Source organism: Cantharellus anzutake (genome assembly GCF_015039405.1).
Source record: "Cantharellus anzutake strain C23 chromosome Unknown EI90scaffold_166, whole genome shotgun sequence".
In the NCBI taxonomy this organism is placed as follows: domain Eukaryota; kingdom Fungi; phylum Basidiomycota; class Agaricomycetes; order Cantharellales; family Hydnaceae; genus Cantharellus; species Cantharellus anzutake.
Window position 1 is genome coordinate 14,755 of NW_024067116.1, and position 16,444 is coordinate 31,198.

At 48.7% G+C, this 16,444-nt stretch overlaps 8 protein-coding genes across 8 annotated transcripts; 5 read left to right on the forward strand and 3 right to left on the reverse strand.

Annotated features, from left to right (window-relative positions):
- Nucleotides 1-196: 196 nt before the first annotated feature.
- EI90DRAFT_3091705 (uncharacterized protein) lies at nucleotides 197-3,004 on the forward strand. Its single transcript, XM_039062399.1, has 14 exons — nucleotides 197-608; nucleotides 762-829; nucleotides 906-983; nucleotides 1,046-1,144; nucleotides 1,236-1,300; nucleotides 1,365-1,493; nucleotides 1,582-1,824; nucleotides 1,878-2,012; nucleotides 2,076-2,310; nucleotides 2,370-2,388; nucleotides 2,444-2,454; nucleotides 2,526-2,630; nucleotides 2,690-2,811; nucleotides 2,872-3,004. The coding sequence occupies exons 1-14, from the start codon at nucleotides 310-312 to the stop codon at nucleotides 2,956-2,958; spliced, it is 1,695 nt and encodes a 564-aa protein (XP_038908330.1). The 5' UTR covers nucleotides 197-309; the 3' UTR covers nucleotides 2,959-3,004.
- A 799-nt stretch (nucleotides 3,005-3,803) lies between these two features.
- On the forward strand, nucleotides 3,804-4,752 carry EI90DRAFT_3136620 (uncharacterized protein; the record flags this gene model as incomplete). The annotated part of the gene is made up of 3 exons (XM_039064800.1): nucleotides 3,804-4,112; nucleotides 4,168-4,320; nucleotides 4,390-4,752. The coding sequence occupies 3 exons, from the start codon at nucleotides 3,804-3,806 to the stop codon at nucleotides 4,750-4,752; spliced, it is 825 nt and encodes a 274-aa protein (XP_038908331.1).
- Nucleotides 4,649-6,383, reverse strand: EI90DRAFT_3294459 (inosine guanosine and xanthosine phosphorylase family protein; the record flags this gene model as incomplete). The annotated part of the gene is made up of 7 exons (XM_039067429.1): nucleotides 4,649-5,231; nucleotides 5,290-5,397; nucleotides 5,458-5,715; nucleotides 5,768-5,808; nucleotides 5,862-5,909; nucleotides 5,971-6,055; nucleotides 6,111-6,383. The coding sequence occupies 7 exons, from the start codon at nucleotides 6,381-6,383 to the stop codon at nucleotides 5,082-5,084; spliced, it is 963 nt and encodes a 320-aa protein (XP_038908332.1). The 3' UTR covers nucleotides 4,649-5,081.
- Nucleotides 6,384-6,752: 369 nt separating this feature from the next.
- Nucleotides 6,753-7,334, forward strand: EI90DRAFT_549689 (uncharacterized protein). The gene has a single exon (XM_039067774.1). It carries the CDS (start codon nucleotides 6,859-6,861, stop codon nucleotides 7,216-7,218), a length of 360 nt encoding a protein of 119 aa, XP_038908333.1. The 5' UTR covers nucleotides 6,753-6,858; the 3' UTR covers nucleotides 7,219-7,334.
- EI90DRAFT_3091717 (uncharacterized protein) lies at nucleotides 7,270-7,829 on the reverse strand. The gene is made up of 3 exons (XM_039062400.1): nucleotides 7,702-7,829; nucleotides 7,455-7,645; nucleotides 7,270-7,399 (listed from the first exon to the last, which is right to left on the reverse strand). The coding sequence occupies exons 2-3, from the start codon at nucleotides 7,642-7,644 to the stop codon at nucleotides 7,347-7,349; spliced, it is 243 nt and encodes an 80-aa protein (XP_038908334.1). The 5' UTR covers nucleotide 7,645; nucleotides 7,702-7,829; the 3' UTR covers nucleotides 7,270-7,346.
- Nucleotides 7,830-9,479: 1,650 nt separating this feature from the next.
- Nucleotides 9,480-12,174, forward strand: EI90DRAFT_548798 (AMP deaminase). The gene is made up of 10 exons (XM_039067773.1): nucleotides 9,480-10,186; nucleotides 10,241-10,254; nucleotides 10,309-10,417; nucleotides 10,479-10,719; nucleotides 10,781-10,815; nucleotides 10,872-11,287; nucleotides 11,348-11,409; nucleotides 11,468-11,748; nucleotides 11,812-11,847; nucleotides 11,907-12,174. Exons 1-10 carry the CDS (start codon nucleotides 9,527-9,529, stop codon nucleotides 12,075-12,077), a joined length of 2,025 nt encoding a protein of 674 aa, XP_038908335.1. The 5' UTR covers nucleotides 9,480-9,526; the 3' UTR covers nucleotides 12,078-12,174.
- An 828-nt stretch (nucleotides 12,175-13,002) lies between these two features.
- On the forward strand, nucleotides 13,003-13,897 carry EI90DRAFT_3022622 (uncharacterized protein; the record flags this gene model as incomplete). The annotated part of the gene is made up of 4 exons (XM_039057794.1): nucleotides 13,003-13,099; nucleotides 13,140-13,301; nucleotides 13,658-13,719; nucleotides 13,760-13,897. 4 exons carry the CDS (start codon nucleotides 13,003-13,005, stop codon nucleotides 13,895-13,897), a joined length of 459 nt encoding a protein of 152 aa, XP_038908336.1.
- Nucleotides 13,898-14,861: 964 nt separating this feature from the next.
- On the reverse strand, nucleotides 14,862-15,798 carry EI90DRAFT_3294463 (uncharacterized protein). Its single transcript, XM_039067430.1, has 4 exons — nucleotides 15,663-15,798; nucleotides 15,612-15,632; nucleotides 15,348-15,477; nucleotides 14,862-15,056 (listed from the first exon to the last, which is right to left on the reverse strand). Exons 1-4 carry the CDS (start codon nucleotides 15,726-15,728, stop codon nucleotides 14,881-14,883), a joined length of 393 nt encoding a protein of 130 aa, XP_038908337.1. The 5' UTR covers nucleotides 15,729-15,798; the 3' UTR covers nucleotides 14,862-14,880.
- Nucleotides 15,799-16,444: the final 646 nt, after the last annotated feature.

Genomic DNA, 16,444 nt, shown 5'->3' on the forward strand with positions numbered 1-16,444 from the left:
CATATCCTAGTAGGTTGTGTTGAGAATGAGAGTTAGGGTGTCGATGTCGAGTGACGATATACGTCGCCTACCTTGCAGGCTAGGTAGCAATCCCGACACCAGAGGACTCCGTTACCCCGACCACACCAACCGTACCCTTACCATGTACTTCCGATCCCCTCATGGACAGTTTTTCCGGGATATCAACGCCGCCGCTGCAGGGTCACAAAATAGAGTGCAACAACAACAACAACAACAACACCAACGGCACAAGGTAGTCGTTCGGGAAGACGAGCACCTTTGCTTGGGCAGCAACCCCAATTATTCATCATGGCACAGGACACAATCGCACAAGTTCCAATAACACAGGAGCACATCCCTGTGCGCTCTCCTTCGGAGTTTGAAACTGAAACACCCCCCGGTATATCTCCCAGTACTGCAAACACTGATCGAAGGAATTCAACGATCGGGGAGCCGCCTGGAGCGTCTGACGCAGAGTCGCGTCGTTGTGGACCGCAACTTCTTCGCAGGCATTTCAAATCATGGAAACCCTTTAATGGAATTCGCAACGATATCACTTCCAGAGCACCATATTACGTTCGAGACTGGATTGACGCATGGAACTACAGGTGTGGCTTCACCTTTGGTGAATTCCCATCTACTGCCAGCTGAGCGCCTTTCAGGGTTATCCCTGCAACAGCGATGATATTTTTTGCAAAGTGAGATCTGGTTTCACCTCGTGAGGACTCCGTTCATGGGGTGCATCTGATCCTTATCTGCAGCATTTTTCCGGGGATAGCATTCTCGTTGGACTTGATAGAGACCACCGCGCAGTATGGTGTTATAGAGGGTGAGGGGTTATCGCCAATTACCGGATGAAACCCAGCTGACTGTTGACACTGTGCCTGTTCCCCATTATGCCCAAGTCCTCATGTCCACATTCATGTCTGCCTTCATATTCTCCGTCTTCGGAGCCCAGCCACTATGCATCGCTGGAGTCACAGGTGTGTTTAACTGCCAAACATTCTTCCCGGTGTGCTGTTCTGAGTGAAAGTCGCATTGGCAGGACCGATCACTGTTTTCAATAAAACAATTCATACAATCATCACTCGTCAGCCTGATTCTCCGAATTACTTGCATTTTGTTGGCTGGGTGTATCTGTGGAGTGCATCATGCACATTTTCTCGCCACGATGAACGGTGTGTTCATATGTGCGTATTCGTGACGCACCACTGAACGAAATCTTTCTTCGACAGCGTGCAATTTTTTGAAATTCGTAACGCTCTTCTCATGCGATACCTTCGGATTCTACGTATCATGGGTTGGTCGCCTGTGAAAGGGATGCGTAAACAGCATGAGTCAAGTGTTGACCGTAATTGCCACAGGTCTACCTTCAATATGGGGTCCAGGTCATTACAAGACAATTCATTATTGCAAGTCCTACATCAACACAGGAAGGACCATACGCATCAATTGTCCTGGCCTTGTTAACGCTGGTTACTGCGCATCTATTCGTCGCACTCTCAAAAACTAATCTCTTCCATCGATATGCAAGGCCTCCGATTATTTGTCTAGAACCACTATTAAATCCCATTCTTTTAGGTTCGACGGTTCTTTTCTGACTACGGAATGCCTATAACGGTTGTGGCATCGTCGGCTATGGCTTACTGGGGTCGATTCAACCAAGCCAATCCCACAACTTTGCCTACACAGGGTGCCTTTGCTCCCGCGAACAATCGGAATTGGATTGTCAAATTTTGGGAGCTGGATGGCAAATGGGTTGGGATTGCGTTTCCGTTTGGGATCATCCTCACTGTTCTTTTTTTGTTCGATCATAACGTATCGGTCAGTGTACACACTACTTTTTAAACAGAGCTTCCGCTAATCCTTGGGAATAGTCGTTAATGGCCCAAAGCTCACAGTTTCCCCTTCGTAAGCCTCCGGGCTTCCACTGGGATTTTTTCCTTCTTGGGGTAACTACGTTTATTGCTGGCCTTCTCGGCGTCCCCGCGCCGAATGGTTTGATCCCTCAGGTTCGTTCATCCGTTCTCTCTCGGCCCCTTCAGACGCAAAGGTTGATGGATTTTATCCGACAGGCACCGATCCATACCGAGTCTCTGATTGTACTTGGTTTCCCTGAAAAACGCAGCGAAGATGAAGAAACAGTGGGAAAGGAGATGGGACCGAGAGCACTTCGTGTCGGAGGAGACAGAAAGATGGAGGTGCCCATCGCTGTTGTCGAACAACGGGTTTCAAACCTCGCCCAAGGATCTCTCTGCCTAATCTTGATGAGTAGTCCATTTTTGCATGTCTTGGGCCTCATTCCTCGAGGTGTGCATGACTATTCGTCACTGAGTCACTATGTGCTGCTGACAACTGACTCCAAAAAGGTGTCTTAGCTGGTCTTTTGTGAGTCCCCTGGTAGACCCTTGTTGGCAGGGAATGCAATCTCATTGTCATATAGTTGGTACATGGGTTCGGACGCGTTGCTCGGCAACGGCATCACGGCCAAGATATTATACCTTCTCAGGGATCCGTCCTCATAGAGCCGGTTGAACCCCTACTCCTAGTTCGAAAATCTCGTATCGTATTGTTCGTTGGTTTGGAGCTTATCGGTTTTGGTGCAACGATGGCTATAACTCAAACTATCGGTACGATTCTTCGATTCTCGGTTTCCGCACTAGTCGTTAACGCTTAGATTGTCTTGCAGCTGCAATAGGATTCCCCATTATCATTCTGCTCCTGATCCCACTTAGGGTACTGGTGATCCCAAGACTGCCTTTCACTCCGCAGGAACTGGGTATCCTTGACGGTCCTACGGCATCACCATTCGTGAGTATTTGTTTTCCTCTCTGAAACAGTTCAAAAAAACTAAGCACATTTGGGTGACAGACGATGGCATCTGTTGGTGGACCCTCTAGAGCTGCGACCCCGCCTCCCATCGAAGACTTTCCATCAGGTATCTGCAACAAATTGTAACTTGTGATATTCGAGCACAATAGAAAGCAATGTCTAGATACGCGTCTCGAAGAAAAGTACCACACAGTTGAGGAAACCATCACGGCTACCTAGCTCTGGTTTCTACGCAGCGGACTTCAGAATCCCCCAATGCTCAGATCTACGACTCATTCGACCGTAAAACTTTCAGCCGAGTCATCTAATTTCGCATCCCAAACGACCGACGGAGGGGTGCAGAATGTGGGCCTCGGAGACTAAGAGAGCGAGTAGACCCTCGGTGTATTGCAGAGGAAATCGGATAAGCGTGGCTATGCAACATAACAGCTAGCTACATTTGAACCGTTCGCATGTTAGATAAGAATCCTCAAGGAAAGTGATCAAATAGCAGGGTCAGGTTATGGCTTCGTAGGATGTTGTGGCGGAGCCCCGTGTCAGATATCCGTTGATATCTCGTGACCAGAGTGGTTCGCATCCGCCACTGGCCAGCCACTATCGGACTGAACAACATTGATTTCGCTGCCCCAACAGGCAAAGCCTCTTTGACGCAGTACTGGGACAATGACCGTCCGCCTCACAGTCCAAGTCCACGTGTTTGTCCGACATTGTAACTCCGAGGACCCCACCAACCCGATATCACGAACCAGCGTCCGTTACCATCTAATGACGATCCCCTTATGTGCGCTACACTCTTGAATAGATGGGATAGCCGCACTGCCACATCGTGAGACCACGGATTGCCAAATCACTGATCATCATCACCTACGTGACTACCTCTCGCGATACTATAGACTGTAACCTGCCTACCTCTCGCGATAGACCATCTGCCACCTATCTTATCTTCCATGATGGGTGATGACTTTTCTGTCATGTCCGGGCGTTCGATTTCAAGCATTTCTTCGAATCCATCGACCCTCTGGTCGGGTGTCGTTTCCTCTTCCCTAAGATTATCAACATCGGTGGCCGATATATGTTCTCACATCAAATCCATTCCCGATGCCCATCTACATCCAATCAAAGAGATAGTCGTTAGAGAAGAAGAAGACGGTGTCCGACACGAGTTCCTACTTTTGCGGCTGGCGCAGCCGACTGAGGAAGAATTGTGGATGCGTCTAGAGAGAAAAGGGCCGACCAGTATACGTGCGTTTATGTCCACTAAATGGGAAGCAAATGACACAGTGAGTGTCATTATTGGATATGCTTCGATTGATACTAATCATAATCGCCAACCAGGCCACTTTCTCTGGGGAACGTGACTCTCTATTGGAAGGAGCGAAGAGTGTCGAGAAGACGAGGATCATTTTTTACGCCCCACCTTCACTAAAGGACTTGCTCTGCGTCCTCGAAACACTCACAGACGAATCGAAGTCTTATCGATTATTATCGGTACGGCACAATAATCTCTTGCTGCGTCGTTTATCAACAATAATACTGCTCGTGTTTCTTGTTTGATAGGAAAATTGTTACTTTTTTGCATCTGTAGTCGCTGAAAACCTATGCGGCCTGGCCAAAAGTGCTGAATGCACTGAGCCCTTAAGATGGCTTGATCTTGGAAGTGAAGTCCGTCAAAAAATTCGTCAAAAAATCGCCTCATGTAAAACCCATTCTGTCCACCATTTCGATGCGGACTTAGGAAGCGGTGTCGCGGGTCAAGGTGCGGACCAATTCATGCTTCCACCACCCCCGTACCTACCGCAGCGCCCGCCGCTGCCGCCGCGGGGCCCACCACCGCCGCTACCACCGCGAGGCCACCGCCGCACCACCGCCACTACCGCCCCGGGGCCTGCCGCCTTCCCTCATGCACGTACTGCCACCTGATAACGGGGATAACAAATAGAGTACAAATTATCTGCACGGCAGAGCCACTTCCCCAGCCCACAATTACGTAACTTCTGACCGTGCGAATATTTTCTCCGGTCATTCATTTATTTCGGTTATTTCGGTTATTTCTTCAATCACTCATGCATGCCACTCACTGTTCGAGTACGGCAGCGAGGCTAGGAGGGGGAGATGAATAAGACATAAGAATGATGACGAAGGAAGTGGTAAGATGAAAGATTAGACAAAGGAAAGCTCTTATACATCGAAGGGGCCGGGGAAGCAAGGCGAGCACTCTAGTAAGGGATGGCATTATAACGAGTAGAACTCTAGGTCGCCTGCTTTCTCTCGGCATCTCGTGCCACCACGACTGCTTCGACAAGCTGCTTCATTACTTCCGCTTTATGGCGACCGACTTCCAACACTTCGGCATGTGTTACCTCATGTTGAGTCGCAGGTGGGACAAACCTCCCAGCGAGCTGTAGTTATGATATTTTCAGGATGCTCAAGCCGGATTGGAAGGGATAAAACACTTTCCTCTGCTTCAAATTCTTCTCTCGGAGAGGCGTAGGTTTCAGGGATTACGACTACATTAGTTACCAATGACAGAACAATGACTTGCAACCCTGCTTGACAAGCAGCTACCTGCGCCGCGTTGCGTCTTCAACCGCAATATCCCGAGGACTAAGATGAAAGATGACTCACCACTTCAGGGATGGTACTCATTCCGACGACGTCGGCACCGATGCTGCGCAAGAATCGGCCCTCTGCAGGAGTTTCATATGTTGGGCCGCTAACCCATGCATACGTCCCCTCGGCAAGTGCATCTCGAGGGAGGCCTAGGTTGTAAGCAGCCTTAAAGACAAGCTTGCGGAGTGAGAATGAATAAGCATTAGAAAGGGGGACGAAGCGTGTGTCGAAAGGAGGTGTTAGGACGGGTCCTAGTAGTGCGTTTAGCGGTCCCTGCATAATAATTTAGCCTGGAGTGTCAAGGCTCCTCGTGGAGTCTGCTTACAGTTAAATTGGGCAAAGCAATGTGATCGTGAACCACGACGACTGGGTGGAAAGGAAGTTAGTCAAGGATTTGGGGAAGGTAGACGCGATTGTACTTGTCCCAACAGGGTTTGACGGGTTGAGGCCACCAGCGGCATTCGTGACTGGATAGGGGCGAAAGTCAATAACGGTCGATGGAAGTGAAGGTGGGAAGGGTGTCTCAACTTATGATGTCCTTTACTCCTAATAAAGCCAATAGGCGAATGGGGTAGACCACTTGAGATAGCTGGTAGCCTTCGTACGGATGAAACTGATATAATATCAGTATGCCCTATTATTACTAATGCCTGGACTTGATTGCTCACTCGTCCGAGCATTGCGACCACGGGGACACCTTCACCTTCGCCTATCAGACCGAATGCCAACGCACTAATTTGTCCTGGTACCGTGCTGGTGGCGAGACCTTCAATATCTGCATATGCAATTATGGTTCTCTCCCTCATAGACGCCCCTAATGTCGAAAGGCCGGAACCACAGACAATTGCGATTTGCGGCGTCCTCAGTCGTTCGGATAGACGATCATGAATGATTTTCAGAGCCGAAGCGAAGGTAGTGAGGAGTTCAGTGGCTGCCCTCATGCGTTGCCTTGAGGTGTTACTTTGCAGAGTCACTTGTGCAGATCAGTCACTTGCTGCTGCGATATTAATAAATTCTCAACGCTGAAATTATGTCATCTACTTTCCTCTTTTGTCCGTGGGCCTATTCATTACTCATTTCTGTTTACTGTATGCTTGCCCTCCTCGTTCAATTATATCCGCCCAACTCCGCCCAACTCCGCTACATACAGGCGTGACTCCATTACGGCATATGCGAGGCTATTTCGATCTTTATTTGACCAATGATGAGATAATAATAACATCTCTCAGAAAGCTGCAATAACGCTGTCTATCTATCCTTGCAAGTCCAGCGGGTTTTCTCTTCCCCTTGTTCTCGTGCCACTAGCCGTCCTTTCCCTCCCACTTCTGTGTGACCAGGCCTATGGCCCTTCCTTGGTGCGTCCTGCTCCCAAGTTTTCTGTCTTCTTCCCTCTGTTGATCTTCTCGGGCGTTCAGTATGTCCTTGCTGTACTGTGCTGCCCACTGCTTTCCGCTCGTATCCTGTGGTCTTCTTACCTCTCCCTTTGAGCCCTCTTTCGGTATGTGTGTGCCTATCGTGTCCTTCCTCTCTGCCTGCTCGTTCTTTCCTTTTTCTCCTCTTTCGTTCTACTTTTCTTTATCTATTGTACATCGCCCACTATCGCCCTCAACTTCTTCTCCACCACTTTCTCCAATTCTTCCTCCCACCATTTTCTGCTCCCATTCAGATTTGGTTCGCTGGTTAAGTTCCGGTTGTTTGTCCTCCTCCAGTACATCGCAGGGCATCATTGCGAATAATGTATCTTTGAAATCCCGGATTAACCGCATTTTTTCTTGACCCCTAGCACGGGAAAGCGTCACGTATGCGTTAAAAGGTGTTAACGCTCCCCTTGGTGGCGTCCCGATGTCTGCCCATCGTTTGTCCTTGTGCTCGATAATCCATAAATCCATATGCGAGGTCCATGGTTATCTGCCGTCGCTCCACCTTCTTTTTTCCTTTCCCGCTAAACAAATCGATCGTGCGTACCACTGGAAAAATTGGGATCGTTTTCTCTCCTAAGTTGCCGATCTCAGGTCCCCGGATTCGTTCCATCTTCACCAATACACAGCAAGGCGGATATTTCACGTTCTGAACAACTCCCTCCCTCTGGGGCTCTTCCCGTGGATCTGCCCAGATGTCCACGATCTCTCTGCGCGCTCCGTTTGCTATGTCTGTGTCGATGTTGGATGTGATCATGACTTTGCATCCGATTGCCAGTTCCATTGTGCGTTGCAAGCCTCCTTGACGTTTCAACCGGGCTGAATACTGGTTGTCTTTTAGCACATGATGTGCCCACCGCTCACTCAACGTCAATTCTTGCCCTCGTATCGTATCCTCTGCGTGAAAACGATACAAGGTGTTTCCCGTCCTTTCACAATGCTTACGCAATGCCAGTTCATTCCATTGCGTTCACACTGCGTGATGTGATGTCACCAGTACCGCTCCCATTCTTCTGTATCCCAAGCTCTCAATATTCATCCCTCCCACCAACAGACTCCGTAGCATCGTCAAGTGCCGCTCTTCACACTTTCCGTGCCGGGCGTATCGAAGGAATTCCGTCCGTGCTTCGCCTTGCACCCGCACCTGCTGTGTTAGACACACTACTACTCGGAATCACGCGTAAAGCTCGCTCCCTGTCATCTCCTCTGCTGTATTATTTTCGCGGCTCAGTGGCCAGTAAAGGGGGGCACCTCGGCTTTGTTCCGCTGATGAAAATCTCCACAAATAATAACGTTAACTCCTCCCCATGGGTTTGTTGTAGTCTCCTCAGGATGAATGAGTTCCAAGACAGACGAAATTCGTCCCAATAACGTTCGAGACACCATCGAGTACTCGTCGATGATCAAATACTCCTTTTGCCACCAGTATCATGACAATTTTTCGATTTTCCGCCCACTCGGCATCTTTGCTCCACGTGCACCCAGTCCAAAAAGGACGTGTAAAGTCTTGCCCCCGATGAGACTTGCCGCTATTCCAGTGTAAGCCCCCAACGCAATCTTATCGCTCGCGTTTTGCTTCCTGAAATACTCTACCACTGAATGGATGACGCGTGACTTCCCTGGACCTCCTTCTCCTGTCAGAATCATTTGCAGTTGTTCTGGCTGTTCTCCCCGCTGCCTTGCTGCAAAGTGGTGCGTAATAATACTGTATGCACGTAGCTGGTCCTCATGAAAAGTTGACACATCGATTGTATCTAGAAACGTTTGAGACCTTTCCAGATACTCAACTGTACGTGCCATAACTCCTTCGTTTGGCGCTTGTGTGACGCTCGTCAGCTCTTCAATCCCTGTTACAGTTTCTTCTGTTCCGCTCTAGGTCTCTGCCTGCGTTTTCCTCATCAGTGCTTGTGACCATCGGGTAAAGTTGCTCAAGTCATTGCATGTTGCCGCTCAAACCGTCTCCTGCGTTATCGCCCACGCATTTGGTAGAACCAAGTGGAATTGGATCGGGTAGTTCCGCATTATGCTAGTCACGTGTGCCTGCTCAGGCGCCAGTTACTGTTTTGACTCCACTCAAACTAGATTGTCGTCAATGAACGATATTACTAAGGATAACCATGTTCCTACAACAAATATCTCAAGGAATTCGTCTGGAGAGTCTCTCGATAGGTTGGGAAACCCCAACAGCAGCCCAGGCATTCCTATTCCGTTAACAAGAGACGGGTTTTTTGGATATACTGACGAGAGAGTGATGCATAGTGTATGAGTATCGTCGTTTTGTTTACCGTTAGCCCGTTAACCGCTCTGCCGCCGCCTTCTGTATTTCCAGATAGAGGGGAAATATTACGCACAACAGCATTCTACTTCCGGATCCTTGCTGTCTACTAGTCCGGGACATGTCAGCGAACTTGGTCTCGGTTTTACTCCTATCTCCCCAACAACTTCTGCGCGCCCTCCTTCACCGAGTGAGATTCCTAACTTGACGCTCCCTCCGGAAATGTTTGCAGATGACAGCGCGATCGACGGAGAAGAGGAGGACGAGCACTCGAAGGATGTGCATACCCATTCTGTTCCTCGTTAGTCATGACCCAGTCGTTCTTCCAACTATTTTTGTTCCAAAGTTCTGAAATGCGCTCGTAGAACCTCAGCTGGCATTGTCACCTGAAATGAAAGCACTGTATGCCTCGTTTCAGAAGTGTCTAGAACTCCGTGACAAATACATGCAGCGCTCACTTCAGCGATTGGGCGACAATCCACGCGACCACGATGCAGAATTCGCTGACATAGATGAGTCCGTCCGTGATGTGCCTTGTATCAAGGTAGATGCACCAATCACCTCCTACCCCCGTGCAAACCCTGCAGCCCAGGATAATCCCAAGAGAGAGCATATCGCATGGGAGATTTTCCCGCCTCCACCACCACCACATTGGCATCGGAGTGACGCTGGGTCTCTTGAAGCCCACCCGAACCCTGCCACCGATCGAAAACACGTTAGCGGTAACGAAGAATTCGATTTTACAAAATGCGAGATTCCAGGCATTGCTGAGGGAGATATGGCGACTTGGGATTTTGCACTGGACGAAGGGGTATATCAAACCTATGATGCGATTTCTTGCGTCCAGACTGCATCCGAAGCACCAGGCTCTCGGAAACCCCTTTTTGACATTCCGTCGATCCGGGAATATTTCATGGATCTGGATTATGTTCTTGGTGTCATTTCGGATGGCCCTAATAAGAGCTTTGCCTTTCGGCGACTGAAGTATTTGCAAAACAAAATGTCTATGTACACCTTACTCTATGAGTTTAAGGAGCTTGCTGAAATGAAAGTGAGTGATTTGTTGCACTCATCATGTTAATATCTCACGTTCACGTCCCCTTAGAGGGTTCCACATCGGTAAGACTGCATTCGGCGCTAACGAATGACCTACGGACCGACAACCTTCTACAGTGATTTCTACAATACCCGTAAGGTGGACACCCACGTACACCACTCCAGCAGCATGAATCAGAAGCACCTCCTGCGATTCATCAAACACAAGATGAAATGTAACCCTGATGTAAGCAGGATTCGCTGCTTGCCTCGACCTATCCAATTCAATCTTTTCGTTATCTTGATAGGACGTGGTCATATTCCGGGACAACAAATATCTGACGCTTACACAAGTTTTCCAGTCGCTGAACCTTAGTGCATATGATTTGTCCATCGACACATTGGATATGCATGCCCATCAGGATTCCTTCCATCGTTTCGACAAGTTCAACCTAAAATACAATCCCATCGGAGAGAGTAGACTAAGAGAAATATTCCTTAAGACAGATAACCTTATCAAAGGGAGATATTTGGCAGAATTGACTCAGGGTACGTTCAATGTTTCGACCCGATCCTCGTTTAGGTTCTCATGGAATTCCTGTTTGCTTAGAGCTAATGAATGACCTAGAACAGAGCAAATACCAGGTATGCACTTTCCCGTGGACTATCTGATTCTCCGAGGCTTATCAGTATCTTTGAAGAACTGCGAATGGCGGATTAGCATTTATGGACGCTCTCTTGAGGAATGGGACAAGCTCGCTAAATGGATAATCAACAACAAACTTTACTCGCATAATGTTAGGTGGCTGGTTCAAGTGCCCCGTTTATACAGTCTTTACAAGGAGGCCGGGACCATCGATAATTTTGAAGATTTAATCCGAAGTGCGTATCGCGCCGACCCACGGACTTCATTAATTTCTCACCCATTAGATATCTTCCAACCCCTATTCGAAGTCACCAAGGATCCCAGCTCTCACCCTGAGCTTCATGTGTTCCTTCGGCGTGTGGTTGGCTTTGACAGCGTGGACGACGAATCGAAACCAGAACGACGAATGCATCGAAAATACCCCCGTGCAAAATCATGGAATACAACTCAGAACCCTCCGTACAGCTACTGGTGAGAATGGTAGATGAATGACCAGCTGAGTATACTCGCTAAGATTGCCTACCAATGCAGGACCTATTATATGTATGCCAATATGGCGGACCTTAACAACTGGCGGAGAGCTCGTGGATTCAGTTGCGTTGACCAATACTCTGAATCGAGGGCTCCTCTTCTAATCAACTCCTTAACTAGATACGTTCGTCTTTCGCCCACATTGTGGGGAAGCTGGGGACACAGATAACTTGACTTCAGCATTCTTGGCAGCTCACTCCATCTCTCATGGTATCCTGCTTCGGAAAGTGCCAGCCCTTCAATATTTATTCTATCTCAAGCAGATAGGAATGGCCATGAGTCCCCTGAGCAATAATGCGCTGTTTCTAACTTACGAAAGGAATCCATTCCCCGACTTTTTTAATACTGGACTGAATGTCAGCCTGAGTACTGACGATCCACTTCAATTCCATTACACCAAGGTGGGGAGGGACATAATTTGCTGCCAAACATATGGATGGACTGACGGTGCTCAATCTTATCAGGAGCCATTGCTTGAGGAATATAGTGTTGCAACCCACGTATGGCGCGTCACCTAAGCATTTAGGGATTACTCCAGCTAAACTCGGAAGGGGTATAGATTTACAAGTTTCCTCAAGCCTCGCTGGCAGAGTTGGCGCGCAATTCCGTGATTCAATCCGGCTTCGAGATGGAAATCAAACGTCATTGGCTCGGGAAGAATTGGTATCTTCCTGGGGCGGAGGGAAATGATATCCATAAGGTTCGTTGTCCCTTCGGTAAATTTACTTGAGGATTGATGTTTGATCTTCCGAAGACGAACCTACCCGATATCCGCCTCATGTATCGCCACGATACCCTGCTGCAAGAATTGGAAATGATACGTTCGAGCGGAGACAAAGTACCGAGTCTTGCTGACCTTTCCGAGCGATACCAGAATTCGGTCGAAATGGCGAATTGAAAGGAGGCATCACGAGTCGCCAAGACATGGCCAATTTCCTCCTATCGCCACTTCCCCTTGTATTCTCTGGCCTAGAGCTCTTGCCAAGTCCCGCAACTCGCTTGCATCATCCATTGCGCCGCGTCTCGTGTAGCACGGGCGCTACTGTTCCTTCTGGTTGCATTTACATTCATACAGTAGAACCGATCTTGTATCGATCTTTTCCAACCAGGCTGCCAAAACGATTGGAACGCGATCAACAACGTGTCTGCCCGTTGATTTTTGATTAGGGGTAGCTACCTGATTCGATGGGCTTTAGACATGTACTTTAAGGGGCTAATCGACCAACCCCCCGACCTACGACTGCCATGAGGATGGTCAGTAAACCTTGAGGACAGCAATCATGTCTTACCTCTTAAATACGATGTTAGCCTAGTTTCCTTGCGTGCGGTGTGGCCATTGCGCTCTTTTGCACAGGATGTGTTTACGCTACCGTCCCTTATGAGGATCTCGCCCTCAGATACGCCCCTCAATTTCGTTTGCAGTACGCCTTGCATTCCCTAATCACCGACTGCCTGTTATTCTCCCTACGGAATAGCGGGTCCTATAAATTTTCGCGAATACCCCCGATGCGACTAAACGGGCGCGAAATGATGTGTACACCGTATTCAAATTAAGAATTTTAACACGCAAAATCGCCACAGGCGCCCTAATCAACATATGACACCCCTTGGACAATGTCCAAGACTTCATGAGTGAATTTTTTTTTTTGATCTTGATGCCACCAGCATCACGGAGGAAAATCCCTTCGGACGAACTTCGGATGTGGGCCAGAGCCCCGAAGAACAGTGTGGTGGATCCACTAAAAACCCCCGGTTCGTTGTAGTTAAGATACATGACTAAAAGTGATCGCAGTAACTGGATCCGGAAGTACCGTACACGTGTTGGGTAGCATCCTGACGACCGGCTTCCTTCTTGCGCGCAAGGGCAAGGCCCCTGCGCAAGGGGCGGGTCTCAATCCAGGGTCGTTCCGGCGCACTAGGCCGTACTGGAGCGGAGTATGGGCAGAGATTGGTGGTGAGGGCCAAGATGCACCATCTCACTTACTGCACGTACAATTTATCCGAGGCAGTTGAAAGTGTTGAAGAGTAGAGTGGATAGGGGTAAAGGATATAATGGCCGAAGGAGGCACTGTCACCGAGAAAAAGTCCCCTTCATCGCAAAGTCCAGCCAGTAGATCTCTCAAATGAGGGCGCTAGCAACCCTAAAGAGCCTGCTGGGGGTCTTTGCTGATGTTGATGAAGCTAGTCACACAATGGGCCGCCCTGCACTGAAATCGGGGTGCAAACCTTGTGCAAGGCCCGGGCAAGAGAAGTAAGCGGTGTGAATCTAGAGGCGCACCTGGAAGTATTGCTGAGACTTGATGTGATCAGACGCTATCGGAGATGGGGGGATGGAGGCAGAGGTCGTCCAGGAGGGGTTTTATACACGTCCTGTCAGAGGGTTTGATCATGATCTTGACTGAAATCGTTCAGACCAGTCAAGATCGGGAGTGTGTGGCATCTGCGACTCACATCACTCAGTTCAGGTTGAATGATCCAGGATGGTCTGAGAGACGCATTGCGCTGAGTGAAACCCGGAAGCGTGGGCCCGAGGGACGGCCGGCATGCTAATGTTTCGACTAATGCTGTCCTAGACCATTTACTAGAACTGAGTGGAACTTGGTCCACGATGTGTGGGGGTAGATCGTAGCACATCAGTGAGACAAGACAGTGTCTGTTTGACACAATGCCGGTGAAAGACGGCTTGTCTGGCTCACCCTGCCGGAACCTTCTAAGTACGCGTATTTCCATCACCGATCACCCATATTTTGTGTTCATCCTTAAAGGAGCCTTTTTCCTTTCAGGGGTAAAACAGCATGATAATTATATTCAGAGGAAACCGTCAGACTCAGGTTAGAACAAAGCATGACGTGAGGCGAGATTAGTTTCTGGTCAGTGTTCGATCGGCAAACTCCACGAATTCACCTGGCCTCCGACATTGCTTGGGTGTTTTTTTCCTTGGCTTCGGTATCGGTTCTCACACAAAGCTTGATCAGATCAAATGCCGGTACTTGTTCAAGTTGTTGGAAAGCGATCTGAAACACGTATTTACAATGTGTTTGCACTAACAAGTCTATCTTCAAAGTCTATTCGCCATCTGCACTGTCTTGGACTGAAATAGAATACTTCCAAGGCCGATGACAAGCAATTCATTGTTCCGGACTATGTAAAAACGCGACGCCGCCTTGGTCTTGTTCATTACCTCAGCAACTCGTCATTCCTCGTCCTCTTCTGGGATCACAACAGACGGACGGCAAGACCTCTTCTCAATGCAATGCAGCTCTTACGAACAGACCCGTGGAATTTTCGCGTTGCGCCTCATTGGTGTCGATCTCAGTACATAGTTGCCCATCGGTAAGCTAGTTATGTCGGGATACTCAACTGCGCCTAATTAATAAATTACATATAGGCATGTGAATCGTCATGGGAGCTAGCAGGTAGATCGATATTATTGCTTCATGGGAAAATGAGAAGCTAGCTCTTCCGGAACCGGAAATCCCGAAACCTTCACTCACTATCACTGCATGAACAAGGACAAGCCCGCAATCATGCTACTAAAAGCACTGCCAAGAACGCTGGATGAAATAATAACACTGGTAGTCTTTGGCTGCCCTCCTAGCTTTGGCGCGGCGCTTTCTCCGTTTCTCCCGGTTCTTCTCCGTCTTCGTCTTAGTTTGTCCGCTTTTCTCCTGGAATTTTTGAGCTTCGTCAGGGTCAATCTTATCTTCCGCTGTTTTCCAAACTCTCCTCTTAAGTATGAAACCAACAAAGGCAACCGAAATGGCTACCCATGGTCGTGCGACTTGCTGCCAGTCACCGAAGTCAGAGTGGGCGCTTGGACCAATGAGGGATTATTCGGGGCATATCGCGACGATTTGAGGAGCAATTTGGAAAAGTAAGGTTAATAGCTTTTCCCCCCATATCTTTGACGACATCCCATATAGCAGAACAAGTAACGCCCTCTAGAGTTGCCTTCCCGTTTAGTAGCAAGCCCTACGAGGAGCGGACAGGGGTCACGTACCCTTTAACATAGATGCGTATTTGTCAGTTGGCAGATGCCCTTTTGCTTGCCACAATGCAAGAGCAATCGCAACGCCTAGCCCTGCGACGCCTAGCACCGCGTGCAGCTGTTCCGCAGAGTTCGGAAGTGCCTGCAAATCAATTGAAATTTGGGGTGAGAGTGTGAGATTGTAACAAAGAGGATGTTGTTACATTTCCCAGCGAACGCATTCCCAACAGTGCCTTGAAGTGCTGGGCGTAATATCTCCCATATCACAGTACTGACACTCGTGTTAAATGATGTTTCCTAGTACGAATAAAGATAAAGTCAAAGCACGCTCCCGCGGGGGTGTTGAAGGTCTGGACATGCTGCGTTGGCAAGTTTTGGCTCAAAATCCGTCATTATTCCACGAGGACCAAAACGATGAGTGGGAGGAGCTAGACTCTATGAACAGGGGCATTGCGGCCTTACTTAGGCAAAAGACGATTGATACACGCCACGATTGCATGGTTCTGTAGAACCACCTTGCGACCCAAACTGGGTTCTCCGCTTCTGGCTAGTCCTCACAGCTTATCGTTGTTTCTTGTAGCTATGGCTAATCCCCCACTTTCATATAGACAATTTAATGATATGGGAGACAACTGAAATGGAAGCTCCATAAAATCGGTGAGCAATTAGTAATATAAAGCAGGCACAGTATTTACCATCTTGACAATTAAACAAACAATAGTCATATATTTGATGGGTGATCCAACTACTTTCGGCACCCCGAAAATGACGAAAAAAATGTAGAATCGAATACCCCAGGATAACAGCGAGGCCAAGCATGGAGTAGGCCCCCAAGGCAGTTCAGCGTCCCAATTAACGATCGATGGGCCGTGTTTACTGTTCAAAAAATTCGGGAAATTCCGGTCTCAGCTAGCGAGATCTTAAGGTGTCATTCTCTACCAGAATTGTTGGCAAAATTTTGGAGCGTTTTGCTTCAGAGGTTGGTATCCTGCCTTACGTCCTAACAACGGCCATGGGCGGGCCGATGCCTGGTGCCAGCGCCCCACTCCATCGTGCTTGCGGCAGTGGCAATCCTTTCGCCTTACCTAGTCAGCATGGAGCGAGCGCGG

Excerpts from the sequence above, each read along its gene's own strand:
- EI90DRAFT_3091705 (XM_039062399.1), top strand. The coding sequence starts at position 310 with ATGGCACAGGACACAATCGCACAAGTTCCAATAACACAGGAGCACATC. Across the intron at positions 984-1,045 it reads ATGCATCGCTGGAGTCACAG|GACCGATCACTGTTTTCAAT; the intron begins GTGTGTTTAACT and ends TCGCATTGGCAG. Across the intron at positions 2,013-2,075 it reads CGAATGGTTTGATCCCTCAG|GCACCGATCCATACCGAGTC; the intron begins GTTCGTTCATCC and ends TTTATCCGACAG.
- EI90DRAFT_549689 (XM_039067774.1), top strand. The coding sequence starts at position 6,859 with ATGTCCTTGCTGTACTGTGCTGCCCACTGCTTTCCGCTCGTATCCTGT.
- EI90DRAFT_3091717 (XM_039062400.1), bottom strand. The coding sequence starts at position 7,644 with ATGGAACTGGCAATCGGATGCAAAGTCATGATCACATCCAACATCGAC. Across the intron at positions 7,400-7,454 it reads GATGGAACGAATCCGGGGAC|GATCGATTTGTTTAGCGGGA; the intron begins CTGAGATCGGCA and ends AGTGGTACGCAC.
- EI90DRAFT_548798 (XM_039067773.1), top strand. The coding sequence starts at position 9,527 with ATGAAAGCACTGTATGCCTCGTTTCAGAAGTGTCTAGAACTCCGTGAC. Across the intron at positions 11,288-11,347 it reads AACCCTCCGTACAGCTACTG|GACCTATTATATGTATGCCA; the intron begins GTGAGAATGGTA and ends CTACCAATGCAG. Across the intron at positions 11,848-11,906 it reads AATATAGTGTTGCAACCCAC|ATTTACAAGTTTCCTCAAGC; the intron begins GTATGGCGCGTC and ends GAAGGGGTATAG.
- EI90DRAFT_3294463 (XM_039067430.1), bottom strand. The coding sequence starts at position 15,728 with ATGACGGATTTTGAGCCAAAACTTGCCAACGCAGCATGTCCAGACCTT. Across the intron at positions 15,633-15,662 it reads TTCAACACCCCCGCGGGAGC|GAAACATCATTTAACACGAG; the intron begins GTGCTTTGACTT and ends TATTCGTACTAG. Across the intron at positions 15,478-15,611 it reads AAACATCATTTAACACGAGT|GCACTTCCGAACTCTGCGGA; the intron begins GTCAGTACTGTG and ends ATTGATTTGCAG.